General features: G+C 42.0%; 1 protein-coding gene across 4 annotated transcripts in view; it reads left to right on the top strand.

The window, feature by feature from the left end:
• Positions 1–13,420, top strand: part of LUC7L3 (LUC7 like 3 pre-mRNA splicing factor) — a 30,331-nt gene continuing 16,911 nt past the window's right edge. For 2 of the 4 annotated variants that reach the window (XM_090061478.1, XM_090061480.1), the window contains exons 1-3: positions 3–194; positions 12,229–12,295; positions 13,322–13,361. In XM_090061478.1, the coding sequence (XP_089917604.1) occupies positions 96–194; positions 12,229–12,295; positions 13,322–13,361 (206 nt within the window). In that variant the 5' untranslated portion in view covers positions 3–95. Of the gene's footprint in view, positions 195–12,228; positions 12,296–13,321; positions 13,362–13,420 lie in introns of all 4 variants that reach the window. The other 2 variants (XM_090061479.1, XM_090061481.1) reach the window with 2 other exon arrangements.

Here is a 13,420-nt window from a genome sequence, read left to right on the forward strand (position 1 = left end):
CTGTCACTCGCGGGCGGGCAGTGCGGGCGGGGAGGGCCGGGAGAAGGAAGGAAGGAAGCAGCGGGCGGCGCGGGGGCCTTGGGCAGGCGGACACCATGATCTCGGCCGCGCAGCTCCTGGACGAGCTTATGGGCCGGGACCGAAACCTGGCCCCGGACGAGAAGCGCAGCAACGTGCGGTGGGACCACGAGAGCGTGAGTGCGACTGATGAGCCCGGCCCGGCCTGGCCTGGCCCTGCCTCATCCCCGCGCCCGGGCCTGCGGCTCCCCTGCCTCTGCCCAGCCGGGGTCACATTGCACATGGGGTTCTCTGGAGTGGGGGCTGTGTTTTTACCCCCACCCCCTGCCACCTTGCACGGGGCTTTGCTGGGGGGGAGCTTCTCGGTGGATGTGGGGGGGGCCCTGTCCTGCCTTGCCTTGCCCGTGGGGTCGGGGCTCTGGGAGAGGCCACATCTTCTGGCCCGTGCCCACAGTTATGGTTGCTGTTTCGCGGGAGAGCCGCGGATGCCCCTCGCACATGGCTGTGACATTTCCTTCCCGTAGGCAGAGGCGCGCAGGGGCCGCCTTATGGGCTAACCTGGCCCTGGGAAGACATCCTGTCGCGGCCGCAGCCTGGGAACTGTGCTGTGAAGTCAGTCAGGGCGGCGCAGTCCCCTGGATTTCGTGGAGTTTGCGGTACTTGGGTGGTGAAGTCTGTGCTGGAGGATAGCATTCATTAGGGGTTTTACTAAGGGGCAAAGAGGCATCCCAGACACGGCAGGTGGAGCGATGAATGGGTTTGCTTGGTAACGAGCAAGCGCTGAGGTTGAGGTTGCTGAAACGTGTTGCGTTTCCGCTTCGTATTTTATTTTAAGATGCGGGTTCTCACACTGTGGGTCATGACCCCCCCTGGGGGTCGTAATCAACTTAAAAGGGGGTCACAAACTTCCTTCCCTCCCCAGCCACCGCTCCGCGCCGCTGGCTTCGCGTCTGGCCACTCCCCGCTGTGTCCCACTCAGGCACAAGCGGTTCCTCCAGGGCGAGCGGGATCCCCAGGCTGTGGATTTCATTGGCTTTCATCATGGGGGGTTGCGGTATCATGGACTTTGAGATCCCCTGTCCTAAGAAGTTCTTGAAGTCATGGAAAGGGAGAAAAGCTTTATATTTACTTGGTTTGCACCTGATCCGTGAGATTGGGCGCTGTTTTCCCCGTTTAAAATCAATGAAATGTGAGTGGAGTCTCAAATAGGGCCTTAAGCTTTAGAAACTTGTCATGTAAAGTAGACTTTGTTAAGGCCTCTATCTGGCTTGGTTTGGAAAATTAAACTGATTTAGGAAAGTTCACCTCTGGAAATGGCTTGATCAGATGTATTATTTGTCATGTAGTTCCTAGATTTAACAATTGGGGAAGAGCCACTGATTCTTCTAAAAGGCTTAGGCCTTCAGGCTTAATATCAACCTATGTTATTTCATCTGATAATGTCCTGATTCAATCAGGTATATAGTTCAATACTTTCTTTTGGTCTTGAGTTTGGGATGCACACTGACTTTGTTTTTAAGACAATTTTTTACACATAACAGGAGGTAACAGGGGGTTTTTGGGGAGGAGAAAATATGTTCCATTCTGTTTTGTCCTGTTTTTCAATCAAGTCCAAGAGGATTACTACCAGTCAAACTAGTACTGTTGAGAAATGTACCTTTTAACTTTGTAACAGGCCTTTGGATACCTAAGTTGAGGCTGCTGGATAGCGTTATTGACCTGGAAGCAGGTCCCCTTGTCACTTTGTTAGCTTGCCTTTGACTAGTAGAAAATTCACAGGCTATTTTTATTTCAGCAGGCGAAGTACAGCATCTGCCCCCACCTGCTTTGACCCCAGCTGCCCTTTGGGGGGTGGGAGGGGGCTGGACTCGATGATCTTCCAAGGTCCCTTCCAGCCCTAATGTCTATGAAATCTATGCTTTCGTGGGGCTATTTATGCAGTTTGTGTAAGCACCATGTTGGTGTCTTGATTGAATACTGTACACATACATTATTGCAAGTAAAGTGCATGCTTCCTAGGCCTGGTACAGACACTACACTTTTACAGGTACAAGTGTTTGGAAACGAATCTATACCCATAACGGAACAGAAGTTCAGTGTGCGCACGCTAGCTTAAAAATGACAGAACCTGGTCTGAGATTGGACCCTTCACCAAAGGGCGAATGTGCGTTGTTTGCTACTGATCTAAACTACGCCACTTACAGAAAACCACATAATTCTTGACTTTGGGCTTTTTGACTGTCTTCACCTAGCCCTAGAGGGTCAGCTTGGTGGTACCTACCAGAAGCATACTTGTGCATGTTTTTTTCCTTTTAGTTATGCCTAATTTCTAGCTAATAATGAGCTAGGTTCATAATACTACAATTTTTTAAAATTGGGAAATTCTGTTTTAATTCCTCCTGCAACATTAATTCAACTACTTTTTACTTATTTTTTATGGTTATATCATAGCCTGCAATATCCACCATCTCCCGTAGATGAAAGGATGCCAAAGGAATGAGGGGGGGTTGGGTTTTTTTTTCTTGATCAGTATACTTGGATATATATACTGACACTGCTTTAGGAAACCTGAATCTTTGTTATTCTGATCAATAAGTTTAGCTATGTAGAACTAATTGCATACATTTCAAAGGCAATGTCCTATGAGAGTAATGCTTTACAGCAGCAGATCTTAATATTAAAGATGCTGTTTCTCCCCATAGTTCTGGTAAGCGTGAAGCAAGACTCTGTTTAAGACTGTATGCACCTGGGTTTAGTAAAAAATCAACTAAACTGTAATTAGACGCTGTACTCTTGTCTCCTGCTAGTTGAGAACCATTACTGTATAATTGAGAATAGTTTGGATGTTGGGAGGAGGAGGATGAAAAGAACCATGCCTGAAGCACTGAATGTTGTTAGCATTTGAAAAGGGCATGTTTCCACTAGAGTTGGAAGCATTATAAAATGTATTGTTTTTGGGTCTTTAAAACAGTCGAAAAGGGCAATTCTACTCAACGCACTAAGCAACTGTCATAAGAGTGCTGAGGTTACTCACTTTGTTATCCTGCTTCTTTTTCTAATCTGTTCAAACAAAATGCAAACGAGTTTTGAAGTAAAGCAATAAGTATCATATTATATGAATAGTAATCAAGTATTGGTTTGCAATTCCAGTGGAAAACAAGCTGATCTTCAAAAATAATAATAATAATTTCAGGGCAGCCTGTGATTGGCTGGATTTTTTTGGAGGACTTGCAGTTTTACTTTATCTTTACAAGAGAAAAGTCTACACTGACTTAAGGCTTTGCAGTTCCATTTCCCCCTGTATTTCAGAATTGTAGCTAGCTAAAAGACTGTTCTAGATATAAGATTAACAGTTTACCATTTTTCTTTATGTAAGAGGCAGTCATTATTACAAATTTAAAACAATTTTTTACTCAATGATGCTTAAACATTTGGTGCTGCAGACGGGAAGAGTGGCCCAGGCACAGTCTGCAGGCTTGATCAAGCGCGTGGGGTTAGCCCACAGGTGTGATTCAGCATGCTACTCTGTCCCTATGCACTGGATCTGGCCACGCAAGAACCCTACACACGTCATTCAGCCTACAGATTGCCTCACTGGTCCAAAATGTTATGATTGGAAAGTGGTAGCAGTGTTAATTGCTGCTGCTCTAGAAGCTGTGGCATTTAATGCTGCTGCTGTTCCCCCACCATCAAATTTTGGAACCTGTGGGGAGCTCCATAGGCCAGATAACAGCGGTGTGGGCTGAAGGTTAAACACCACTGCTCTTATCCTGTATTCCTCCTAACCTGATCAGTAGTAAATAAAATCTTACTTGGCTCTCTGTCTTATGTCATGACTGAATCAAAATGGACTTCCATTTCAATAGATCCTCTCATGGAATACAAGGTGAAAAAAGTACTAAAGCATATTTAAGACTGGTGCTATAAAGTGAGACTGGAAATAGATTATAAAGTCAGCCTTTAGAAAAGAGGCTTCAAGCTTTACTAAGTTTTGTACCATTACCTTAAATTGTGCTGAGGTGAATGTATGGAACACCAAGTTCAGGTATATGCAGTGATCCACTTAGTTTGGTAGAAATATTGTTGTATTTGTCCTATGGAACAGTGCATGGTACCTTAACGAGGTTGTGATGATTTCTTGTCTTGTATATTAGCTACTGGAGGAGACTGAGGATACTTGAACAAACAAATATGGGTAACAGTGACTGACAGAAGCCATCTTCTCAAACCACTGAACTGCAAACATTCTGTAAATTTAAAACTTAAATTTTGATAAAGAGACTTCTTTATGCCTGCAGGGCATGTTTTAGAATGCTTGCAGACATTTAAAAGAAAATAAACCCAAAAAGGTACTTTAAACTCTGCACATTCCCGTGTCAAGCCCCATGCGTTCCTGCTTTGCTTTAACCTGGCTTGCTTGCCTGACTGACGTCTAGAAAGATCAGGTGATTTTGTGTGGCTTTTTTGGTGCTTTTATCCTAATAGCTGATTGAATCACCTTTCACTAAAAGTGCCAAAAAGCCCCACTGAAGTGCCCAATTTTTACAGATGCTGCAGAGCCAGGTTGAAGTAACCCGTTGCTGGTTTCTGTAAAGCACAGCTTTTTAACATCTGCAAGCAGCCTTAGGGTTTAAATCGGCTTGATGCATATAGAGTATCTAAAACCACAGCTTTAATCCTCTCAGAAAGACAGAGAGAGGGGGACATATTGAGGTCTGTGCCAGTTATTGGCCTTTGATTGTTACAAGGAGTGGGAGTGTCCACCCAAGGAGTCTTGGTCTTAGGGTTTTGCCAGTAAATTTCCCATGTAGGCAAACCTTTCATCGCTGTATGTACCATGGACAATTTAATGTCTTTTTTTTTCCCTTGTACAATTAGGGATAATGTTCATCTACCTCACTGGAACATGTGGATGAATATTTTGCAAGTTTGAGGCGACTGGATGAAAGTGTCTGTGGCTTTCCACCCATCAAATGTCTGTTGCAGTGGTTCTCAACATTTTTAGAATCAAGGCACCTCTCAGAAAATCCCAGCTCTTTCTTAGTTTTCATTTGCTTTTTGGCTAAAAAATAGTAGAGCAATTCTGTTGCAAGTAACTCAAAGACCACAGCAGGTCAGAATGTTTTTAACACTATGGATTCCCATTTTAAATCTCTGCTTTTAACTTTTGAATCATGTTTGTACACCTAGCAGTGCTAACATTGTGTAGCGTCCCTTGGCAGACTTGAAAGGATCTCAAGAATCACTTTTCTGTTGAAATGAGAAGCCTGAGATGGGGAAGTCTGGTTAGACTTTTTTCTCTTTTTAAAGAAATGGTTTAAAATTTCTGTGTTGCAGTTGTAATTAGCATATATCTTTGACTGTCTAGCAGCATTTTTATATACCACAGTAGCTTAACTCTAGAATGAAAAATGTTGTAACCTGTGTCTAAATTTCTTAATTACTGTTAAGTGTGGTAGTCCCAAAAATGTCAATTAATAGCTCAGTTTTCCATGAACGGAGTCTAATATTGCTTGATATTCTCATTATTTTATTCTAGTTAGTGGCTGTGCATCATGAAAAAGAAAAGCGTCATTTCACAGAAGAACTATATAAATGAGTTTCGGGGGGGGGTTTAGGGGGCATTATCTGTTTTTTTGCAGTGTGGTTATAAACACAATAGTAAGCATTTAGCTAGGTCCATAATTGAAATTTTAAGGGAAATTGGATGGGAAGAAAGTCATGATAGTAGCATCTATTTTTTTATGAGTTGAAAGAATAATACATTTTTGGTATTAATGACTATATATATATTTTGGCCTTCCAAAAGCTGTTAGAGAGATCTTGTGAGTGTTGAAATGAAAGTATGGAGGGGAATTTGGTATTATCCCCTGATTGTTATAATTACTGTAGCAGGTATAATATGATCATTGATACATTGTGGAGCCATATAACTATAAAAAATTTAGATTTGCAGGTATTTACAACCCCCCCCAAAATACTTGTATTACTTCAGTTATCCCCAGTGCATAACCACAGCATTAACACATTTGAAATAAATTGTTGTAATGCACGGCTGCGTCTTTCTGCTTTATGTGACAAGATGTGGAAGAACAATTAGAGAAAGTATGATCCTGCCCCCTTAGTGCTTCCAAGGTTTCCATCTTAATCTTAGTAGAATCCACAAGTTAAGGTCTAATGCTTTCTGCATACATTACTCAACAAGATTAGGTGTACCCTGTGCACCAAAGCAGCTTGCAAAATTTAGTTTAAGTATGGAAGTGGCAGAGATAAATTGTTTTCAATTAAATAGGGGTTGACCGCTAAATGAGCTGCTCCAAAAGGTCAGCTAGATTCAGACTGATTGCTTATATGACATGCTGCAGAAACCTCTGTTTTGATTAAAGCTTTCCCATTGCAGCGAAAACAGTTGTTGAGGAGAAAAAAATGGAGTGGCTTATACGTGACAAAAAGCCCCAGAAATTGGCAGTCCAAAGTAAGCAGAGCTTCTTCCTAGGGTGGTAAGAAGAGGAATAGAAACATTGTTCAGAAGTAAATAGTAGAAGATTCCTTATAATAAAAGCAGACATGGTTCTTTGGGTAAATCCAATATCTTTTATTAGGCCAACTTGGATAGGTGGAAAAAATCATTTTTGGAAGCTTTGGGTACAAATACCCTTTGTCAGGCTGAGGAAGCACCTGCAGTTGGCCTGTGTTCCTTCTTGGATGGACTAGTATAAAAGCCAAAAGCCGTTATGCTTGTGAAAAAGCCGGTCAGTGAAAATATGAATTGAGATAGTGGGTGAAAGGTTGCAGGGGAGGAGGAATCACCCTTCCCCTCCCCCCCAGTTTACACAAACTGCATAACTGTCCCCATGAAAAGGGGACATCTTCACTGACTGGCTTTCTCACATTCAAACTGGCTTCAGCTTTCTTACTACTCCATTCAGGAAGAGCACAGACCAACTCTGATGAAGGGTATTTGTACCCGAAAGCTTGCAAAGAAGATTTTTTTTTTTCCAGCTATTTGGGTTGGTCTAATAAAAGATAACGGATTTACCCAAAGAGCCTTGTCTGCCTATGTCCTTAGACCAACATGGCTACAACTACACCATTGCAATAAAGGAGCTTTCTTAATGGGTGAGGATATATGAACTGCACTTTTTAGCACTGAGTGTTAAAGTTATTCTAGCGGCAACAGTCAAGACCAGTAACTGGACTTGCCAGTTTTTTTGGAGTTCTTAAGAACATAAGAATTGCCATTTACTGGGTCATACCATAGTTCTGTCTTACCCAGTATCCTGTGTCACAGTGGCGGGGAGCAGATGCTGAAAGGGAGAGTGGGTAGGGTATGACCAGGATTTTTTCCATTTATTCTATGCTTTTTGTTCACTAAAATTGTTGTCGTTATTTGCGTTTTGCCATCTTAGTCTTGCTCTCCTGCTTTAACTTGTTGGCAATAGAAGTAGTAAGTAAAAAAAGTTAATTTTGACACAGGAACATCCCAGTGTGTTGCTTGGGGCCAAACAGCTGCACAAAAATAAACCTCCTACAGTGTTCCCCCCACATCCCTCTTCTTCCCCCCCCCCCCCAGCCCCGCTCAGTACTGTCAAATTATTGCTTTTCTGATTTCTAGCTATCTGGCATCTCACCAAATTTTTTAAACTAGCTGTGGGTATTTTTACAATAGCTTCTGAAAAAAAAATCGCTAACCAACATTATTATTAATGTTTTCAATTAAATAGAATTTAATTGAAATTTTAAGACTGGGGGGTGGCAATTCCAGACTGGGGGGTGGCAAATGGAACATGAACATCACCCCAAAAATTATTGTGTAGAAATGTTCGTTTTGGGGAAGAAGTGAGGCCTGGAGCTGGTCTGTTTCAAATAGATTCATGACTGATTGCATTTGAAGAAAATCTTCGTTTATCACACTCACCTGGAGGTAGATCCACTGCTTCTATTTTAGAGTAACTCTGAAATTCTTAGTTGGGCTATTACCAATTTTTCCTCCTTTTGGAGAATAGCAGTTAATGATTTCTTTCAAGACTTATTTTGGTGAATGTCCTAGGTGAGTTGATGCAAGAGTAGTTCTGTTTCATTCTCCTGCTAGCAATTCATGTACATATTTCCAGTTCCTTTCAGTTCAGTTAATCAAGGGCCCAGTTTTGCATATCATGTCCCAACCTATCCAAAGTCTTTTGAACTTAGCTTCATGGAAAGGGAGGTGAAGAATAATTTTTTTAAGTGCAGATTTTTTTCAAAGGGCCTCACAAACCATCCTATTTGGAGGGAGTTGGCTGCCTGATAACATTCTAAGTATTTCTGCCTGATACAGGCAGTTTTACTTCATTTTTTTCCTTTTATTCAGGCAAGGTCTTTATAACAAGTACAGATTGAATGCAAGGGAAGAGTATGTTTGGAGTTGGGGGGGGACCCTTCCTTTGCAGAAAATTGAGGCTATTTGTCTGTTTCTCCCTAGACAGACAGTAAATTGTCTAAACAAAAACACTTTCTGTTTTTCTTTGCAGAGTGAGAATTCATGCATCTGTTGGATGCTTGAAAAGCATTTTTTTTTTTTGAGGTTCCTGCATTACTCTATATTCATCTTTAGTTATTCTAAGATTAAGATGTTGTCTAAATTATTTTAAAATGGAAGACTAATGATAAGAGGGAACTAACGTAACCAAGCAAAATCTGGTGCTCTTGGAACAATGGGGAAAAAAACCCCGGGGCTAGGTGAGTAATGTAATAGCTGTACTGTACGTAGAACTAACTGCTGATCATCACTTAAGGTTTGCCTTCACTGCAGTGTTTAGCTTGAGGTGCAACTCTTGTGTTATCCCTAAACAAGAGCATAATCTATTTTAGTAGAAGTTCTGCTTTATTCAAACCAGCAGGCCAGGTTATAGGTTGAAGTTTGTATTCTGCTAATACTCTGCCTGGTAAGGGAGTAGGGATATAGCCATGCTGTGCGGACAGCGCGCAGCACCCCAGCTCTCAGACAGTACGTGATGCCCTGCTGAGCCGCGCTGCACCCACACAACACAACAACTGCCACGCGGGTGCCAAGCAGGGGGAGGAGCGATCCCCACTGCCCTGCACTGTGGTGGGGGGCTCTGCCACAAGGCTTCAGAGACCCCGACCACTGCTGCTGCAGCCAATGAGTACAGGGCTTTTTTTCTTCTTTTCTTTTTTAAGTGCCAGGAGGCTGGGGCCAGGTAGGGCAGCCATGGGGGCTTCTCCCACGGCTCCTCCAGCTGTGCCTGCCTCTGACCCAGCAAAAGGAGCTGTGGGAAAAGCCCTCATGGCTGCACTGCCCAGCCCCCACGAGGCCCCAGCTTACCAGCACTTTAAAAGGAGGGCTGTGGGGCTGTACCGGACTTCCCAGAGTGCCTCTGAAACATTTTGGATTGTTTTGTTTAGTTTTAAAGATGTTTCAGAGCCTTCCGTTTTATTTCAGATTAATTGTTTTGAGCCCCAAAATGGGCCGAAACATCTCCAAAACGAAACAGCTGCCAAAGTTTCACACTGCCCTACTGCTTAGCCAGTTGGTCCACAGCCTGTACTGGTTCATGCCATTTTTCCATCTTAAGTGAAGGACTTTGTGCTTCTCCTTAATGAACCTTATGAGTAGAGACCTACCAAATTTGGGGTGGCTGCCCCCGATTTTGCAGGCAGAACACAGGGTCCAGCAGCTCTTTTGTGAGCAGAGCGTGGTGCTTCCTCTTGCCCCCCCCCCCCGGGCAACATCTGGCTAAGGGGCCCCAGTGGTCCCATACCTTGCTGCTGATTGGCTGTCAAATGGCCCTGCCCCTTGATGGAGAGGGATGAGACATGATAGACAGCCCTCACAGCCAATTAGGGCAGGGGGATAGCCTTTCAAGCAGGCAGATCCCCTTCCCTGCCCCGGTGGGCTGTCACAGCACCCACAGGACTGCTGGCTTCCTCTTGAGAGCCAGCATTTTCTTTTCAGTAAGTTGTTCCCCCCACCCCCAAGGCACTCACTGGATACCAGCTGTCAACTAGATATCAAGCCATTGATTACTGTCTTTGAGCCCAGTGATCCAGCCGGTTTTCTATCCAGTCCATTTATCCAACCCAAACTTCCTTAGTTTGTTTGAGAGAATGTTGTGGGAGACTATATCAAAAGCCTTGCTGAAGTCAAGGGACATCACAGATACTGCTCTCCCACATCCACAGAGCCAGTCTTCTTGTCATAGAAGGCAGTCAGATTGGTCAGGCATGACTTGCCCTTGGTGAACCCATGCTGACTGTTCCTAATCCCTGCCTTCTTCTCGCAGTGCTTACAAATGGATTTTTTAAGGACCAGCTCCATGATTTTTCCACGGACTGAGGTGAGGCTGACTGGTCTGTAGGTCCCTAGATCCTCTTTTTTTTTTTTTCCCTTTCTTGAAGATGAGCCCTACATTTGCTGTTTTCCAATAATCCAGGACCTCTCCTGACGCCCCCATGAGTTTTCAGAGATAATGGCCAGCAGCTCTGCAGTCACATCAGCCAACTCCCTCAGCACCCTTGGGTGCATCATGTCCAGCCCAATGGACATGTACATGTTCAGCTTTTCTAAATAGCCCCTAACCTGTTCTTTCACCACTGAAGGCTGCTCACCTCCTTCCCACAGTGTGCTACGAGATGCAGTAGTCTTGGAGCTGACCATGCCTCTGAAGTCTAAATCTGTTCTTAATACTGTACTCTAAAAACCTACTAACTTATATCACTGAGCTAACATTTGTACCATACAATGAATTTCTTTTTTGTCCCACATATCAGCAGACTTGTTGAATAATTTTCAGCTGCTGAAATGCTTGCTTGTAGTGACGTGAAGTTTGGCTTCCATATCCCAGGTTGAGTTTACAGGGCTGGCATGTGTGTTGAGGGGAGAAATTATTATAACATGGCAAATTCAATCAAATGCTGCTGGCAGAAAAGCATAGCCCTTTTAGATTGGTTTTCAATGTGATTATGGGCATAAGACTGTTTTTCTTTTAGTTATTCTTTTCTTCAGCAAGAATATTAGGAAAGATTAAGATTATCTCCTACACTTCAGACCTTTGTAGCCTGGAAAATATTTGGGAAATGTAAAGACAAGTCTTTATAAAGTTAAGTATTTCAAGGTAGTTGTGTACTAACTTTGGGCAAAAAGCTGTAGTGAGGACTCTGTTAAACGTGACATTTGAATTTGTGACATTTTGTCATTTGTTTTTGTTTTTTTCCTGCTGTATCTTGTATAAAAAAGAGTTTGAAGGGGACTTGACCAGGGATATCGATTGCTGGTGGTCTTTATATGGGGCATGCCCTCCTTTTATGGGTGTGGGCAAAGAACCTTGTAACAAATGCTTCTTGTGTGCACTTTGTCATTAGTTACTCATATTAAGGATGTTACAACAAACAAATCGGTTTTTACAGTGTAATTCAAATCCATTCAAGTTCCTGTTTTTTTCAGCTTTCTTGACTCCTGTTTGATCATCTTTTCTTCCATTGTTGGGTTACTTATTCCAATCTAAACAGTCTCTGACCTTCTAGAGCACAAGCCCTCTCCCTCTTTGCAAATCACATTTAATTGAAGCATCGTAAAGACATTGCTGTGCAGCCTTTACAAACAGGCAAGCAAACAAAACCCAAAGAAGTGTGGTAACTATGCAGCCTTTAAATAATAAGAATTGCAGATCAAAGTCTGCTTACCTGAAGCAGGAGGCTGGACTGAAATCCAAAAGATCTCCTATACCCTAAGCCATTAAGTGGTGAATGAATGCGAGGTGAACACAAAGTCTACATAGATGGGCTAAGGACTAGTTACAGTTTTTCCATTGCCAGACTCTTTCTTCCTCCTAGGTCTTGACAGGTCCCAAAAATTTCAGGCATCAAAGTTCCTGAAAGACAGATTTCATCCATTTGGGAAATGTTAGACTCTGTGTAGTCATTCAGGGCTGTGACCAGTTGACAACTGTTTGAGGTTGTGAGAATATAATATTTTACAAAATAAAAGAATACCATATTGCAATGGAAAGTAAGATTTATAGCTCTATTGCCGGAAAGGCATGTTTTGTCTTTGCTGCTATCAGGTACCACAAAGGGGGGTGTGTGTGTATTAAATTCTCGAACTAGGGACTTGCAGAAATAAGTATGGAATTTCACTTGTTATCATAGAATGAAGTTGTAGGGCAGTTAGTGACAAATACAAAGAGAAATGATGCCTGTTTTTTCTCTTAGGTTTGTAAATACTACCTTTGTGGGTTTTGTCCAGCTGAATTATTTACAAATACGCGTTCTGATTTAGGTAAGTGTTCATTTTTGTCTTACTCACTGTCATTAAAATTCAGTGTTAAGATGCAACCTTTGATAACAACTTTCCCTTTGGAATAGTGTTTTTACCATTATCTCGTCTTTTCATGTTGTTTGTTAGTTTTTAGTAATCACATTTGTAAAATGTTTTTATTTGGATTTGCCAGTAGCTTAATTTCAGCAGTAGCTATGCTTACTCTGATTTTTTACTCCATCTCATCCTGTTCCCTAAACTGCTGATATGGGATTAGGACTTTTGTACTCTAGAAGGTTGTTAGAGTATATCAGACAATGCACTTATGGATGCCCTTATTCCGATTGAGGATTTCTTTCTTTGCTTTAGCTTGCGTTGTATGGGAAGCCATTTTAATTTAAAATCAAAAAGGCCACACTAATAAAAGGAGACAGATTTAGGAAGGTTAGTAGTATAATTGGTGCAATTTACTGTGCATATCAGACCTGAAATGGAGTCCTTACTGCCTTTGTCTGATTATAAACTTGAAATCAAACTTTTAGTTGGCTGGTAAGCTATAATACAGTTCAAAATCTGAGCAGATTTTGGAGTGCAAAAATGACTTAGTGAAAATTATACTAGCCTTTGAAGATCCTTGGAGTACACTGAGTCCTTTCTTAAATAATTGTGACAGCATGGTTTTGAAAACTTAAGTTTTGGAATATTTTTGTGCTAGAAATGCAGTGGATTTCTGCTCCGGCTTGTGTCTTGAAAATCCTTTTTTTTTTTTTTTTTTTTTTTAGTTCTCTTAATGTTGCAGAATTTTGGTATTTTTACACTTTAAATTATCTTGCAAGTCCCTCAAAAGTGAGCATAAATTAGATACAAAAGGCCAGCTTACACAGCTTCATAAAAATACATTAGCTTCACTCTTTTGTTTTCCTGAGACCCATTGGAATTGTTTGCTGTGTCCTGGAACACAAAAATAATCCTAGCCTAAATATTTAAAGTTGATTACTGTGGCTTTCAAGAGACTCTGCTTAGTCTTTTTCATTGTGTTGTTTTTAGGTCCTTGTGAAAAAATACATGACGAAAATCTACGTAAACAGTGAGTATACATTGCATTATTTTCAGTTTTGTTTTTCTGCTCTCTTGTTTGAGCAGCCA

This window comes from Crocodylus siamensis, chromosome 8, assembly GCF_052110815.1.
Source record: "Crocodylus siamensis isolate JL-2025a chromosome 8, ASM5211081v1, whole genome shotgun sequence".
Lineage (NCBI taxonomy): Eukaryota > Metazoa > Chordata > Crocodylia > Crocodylidae > Crocodylus > Crocodylus siamensis.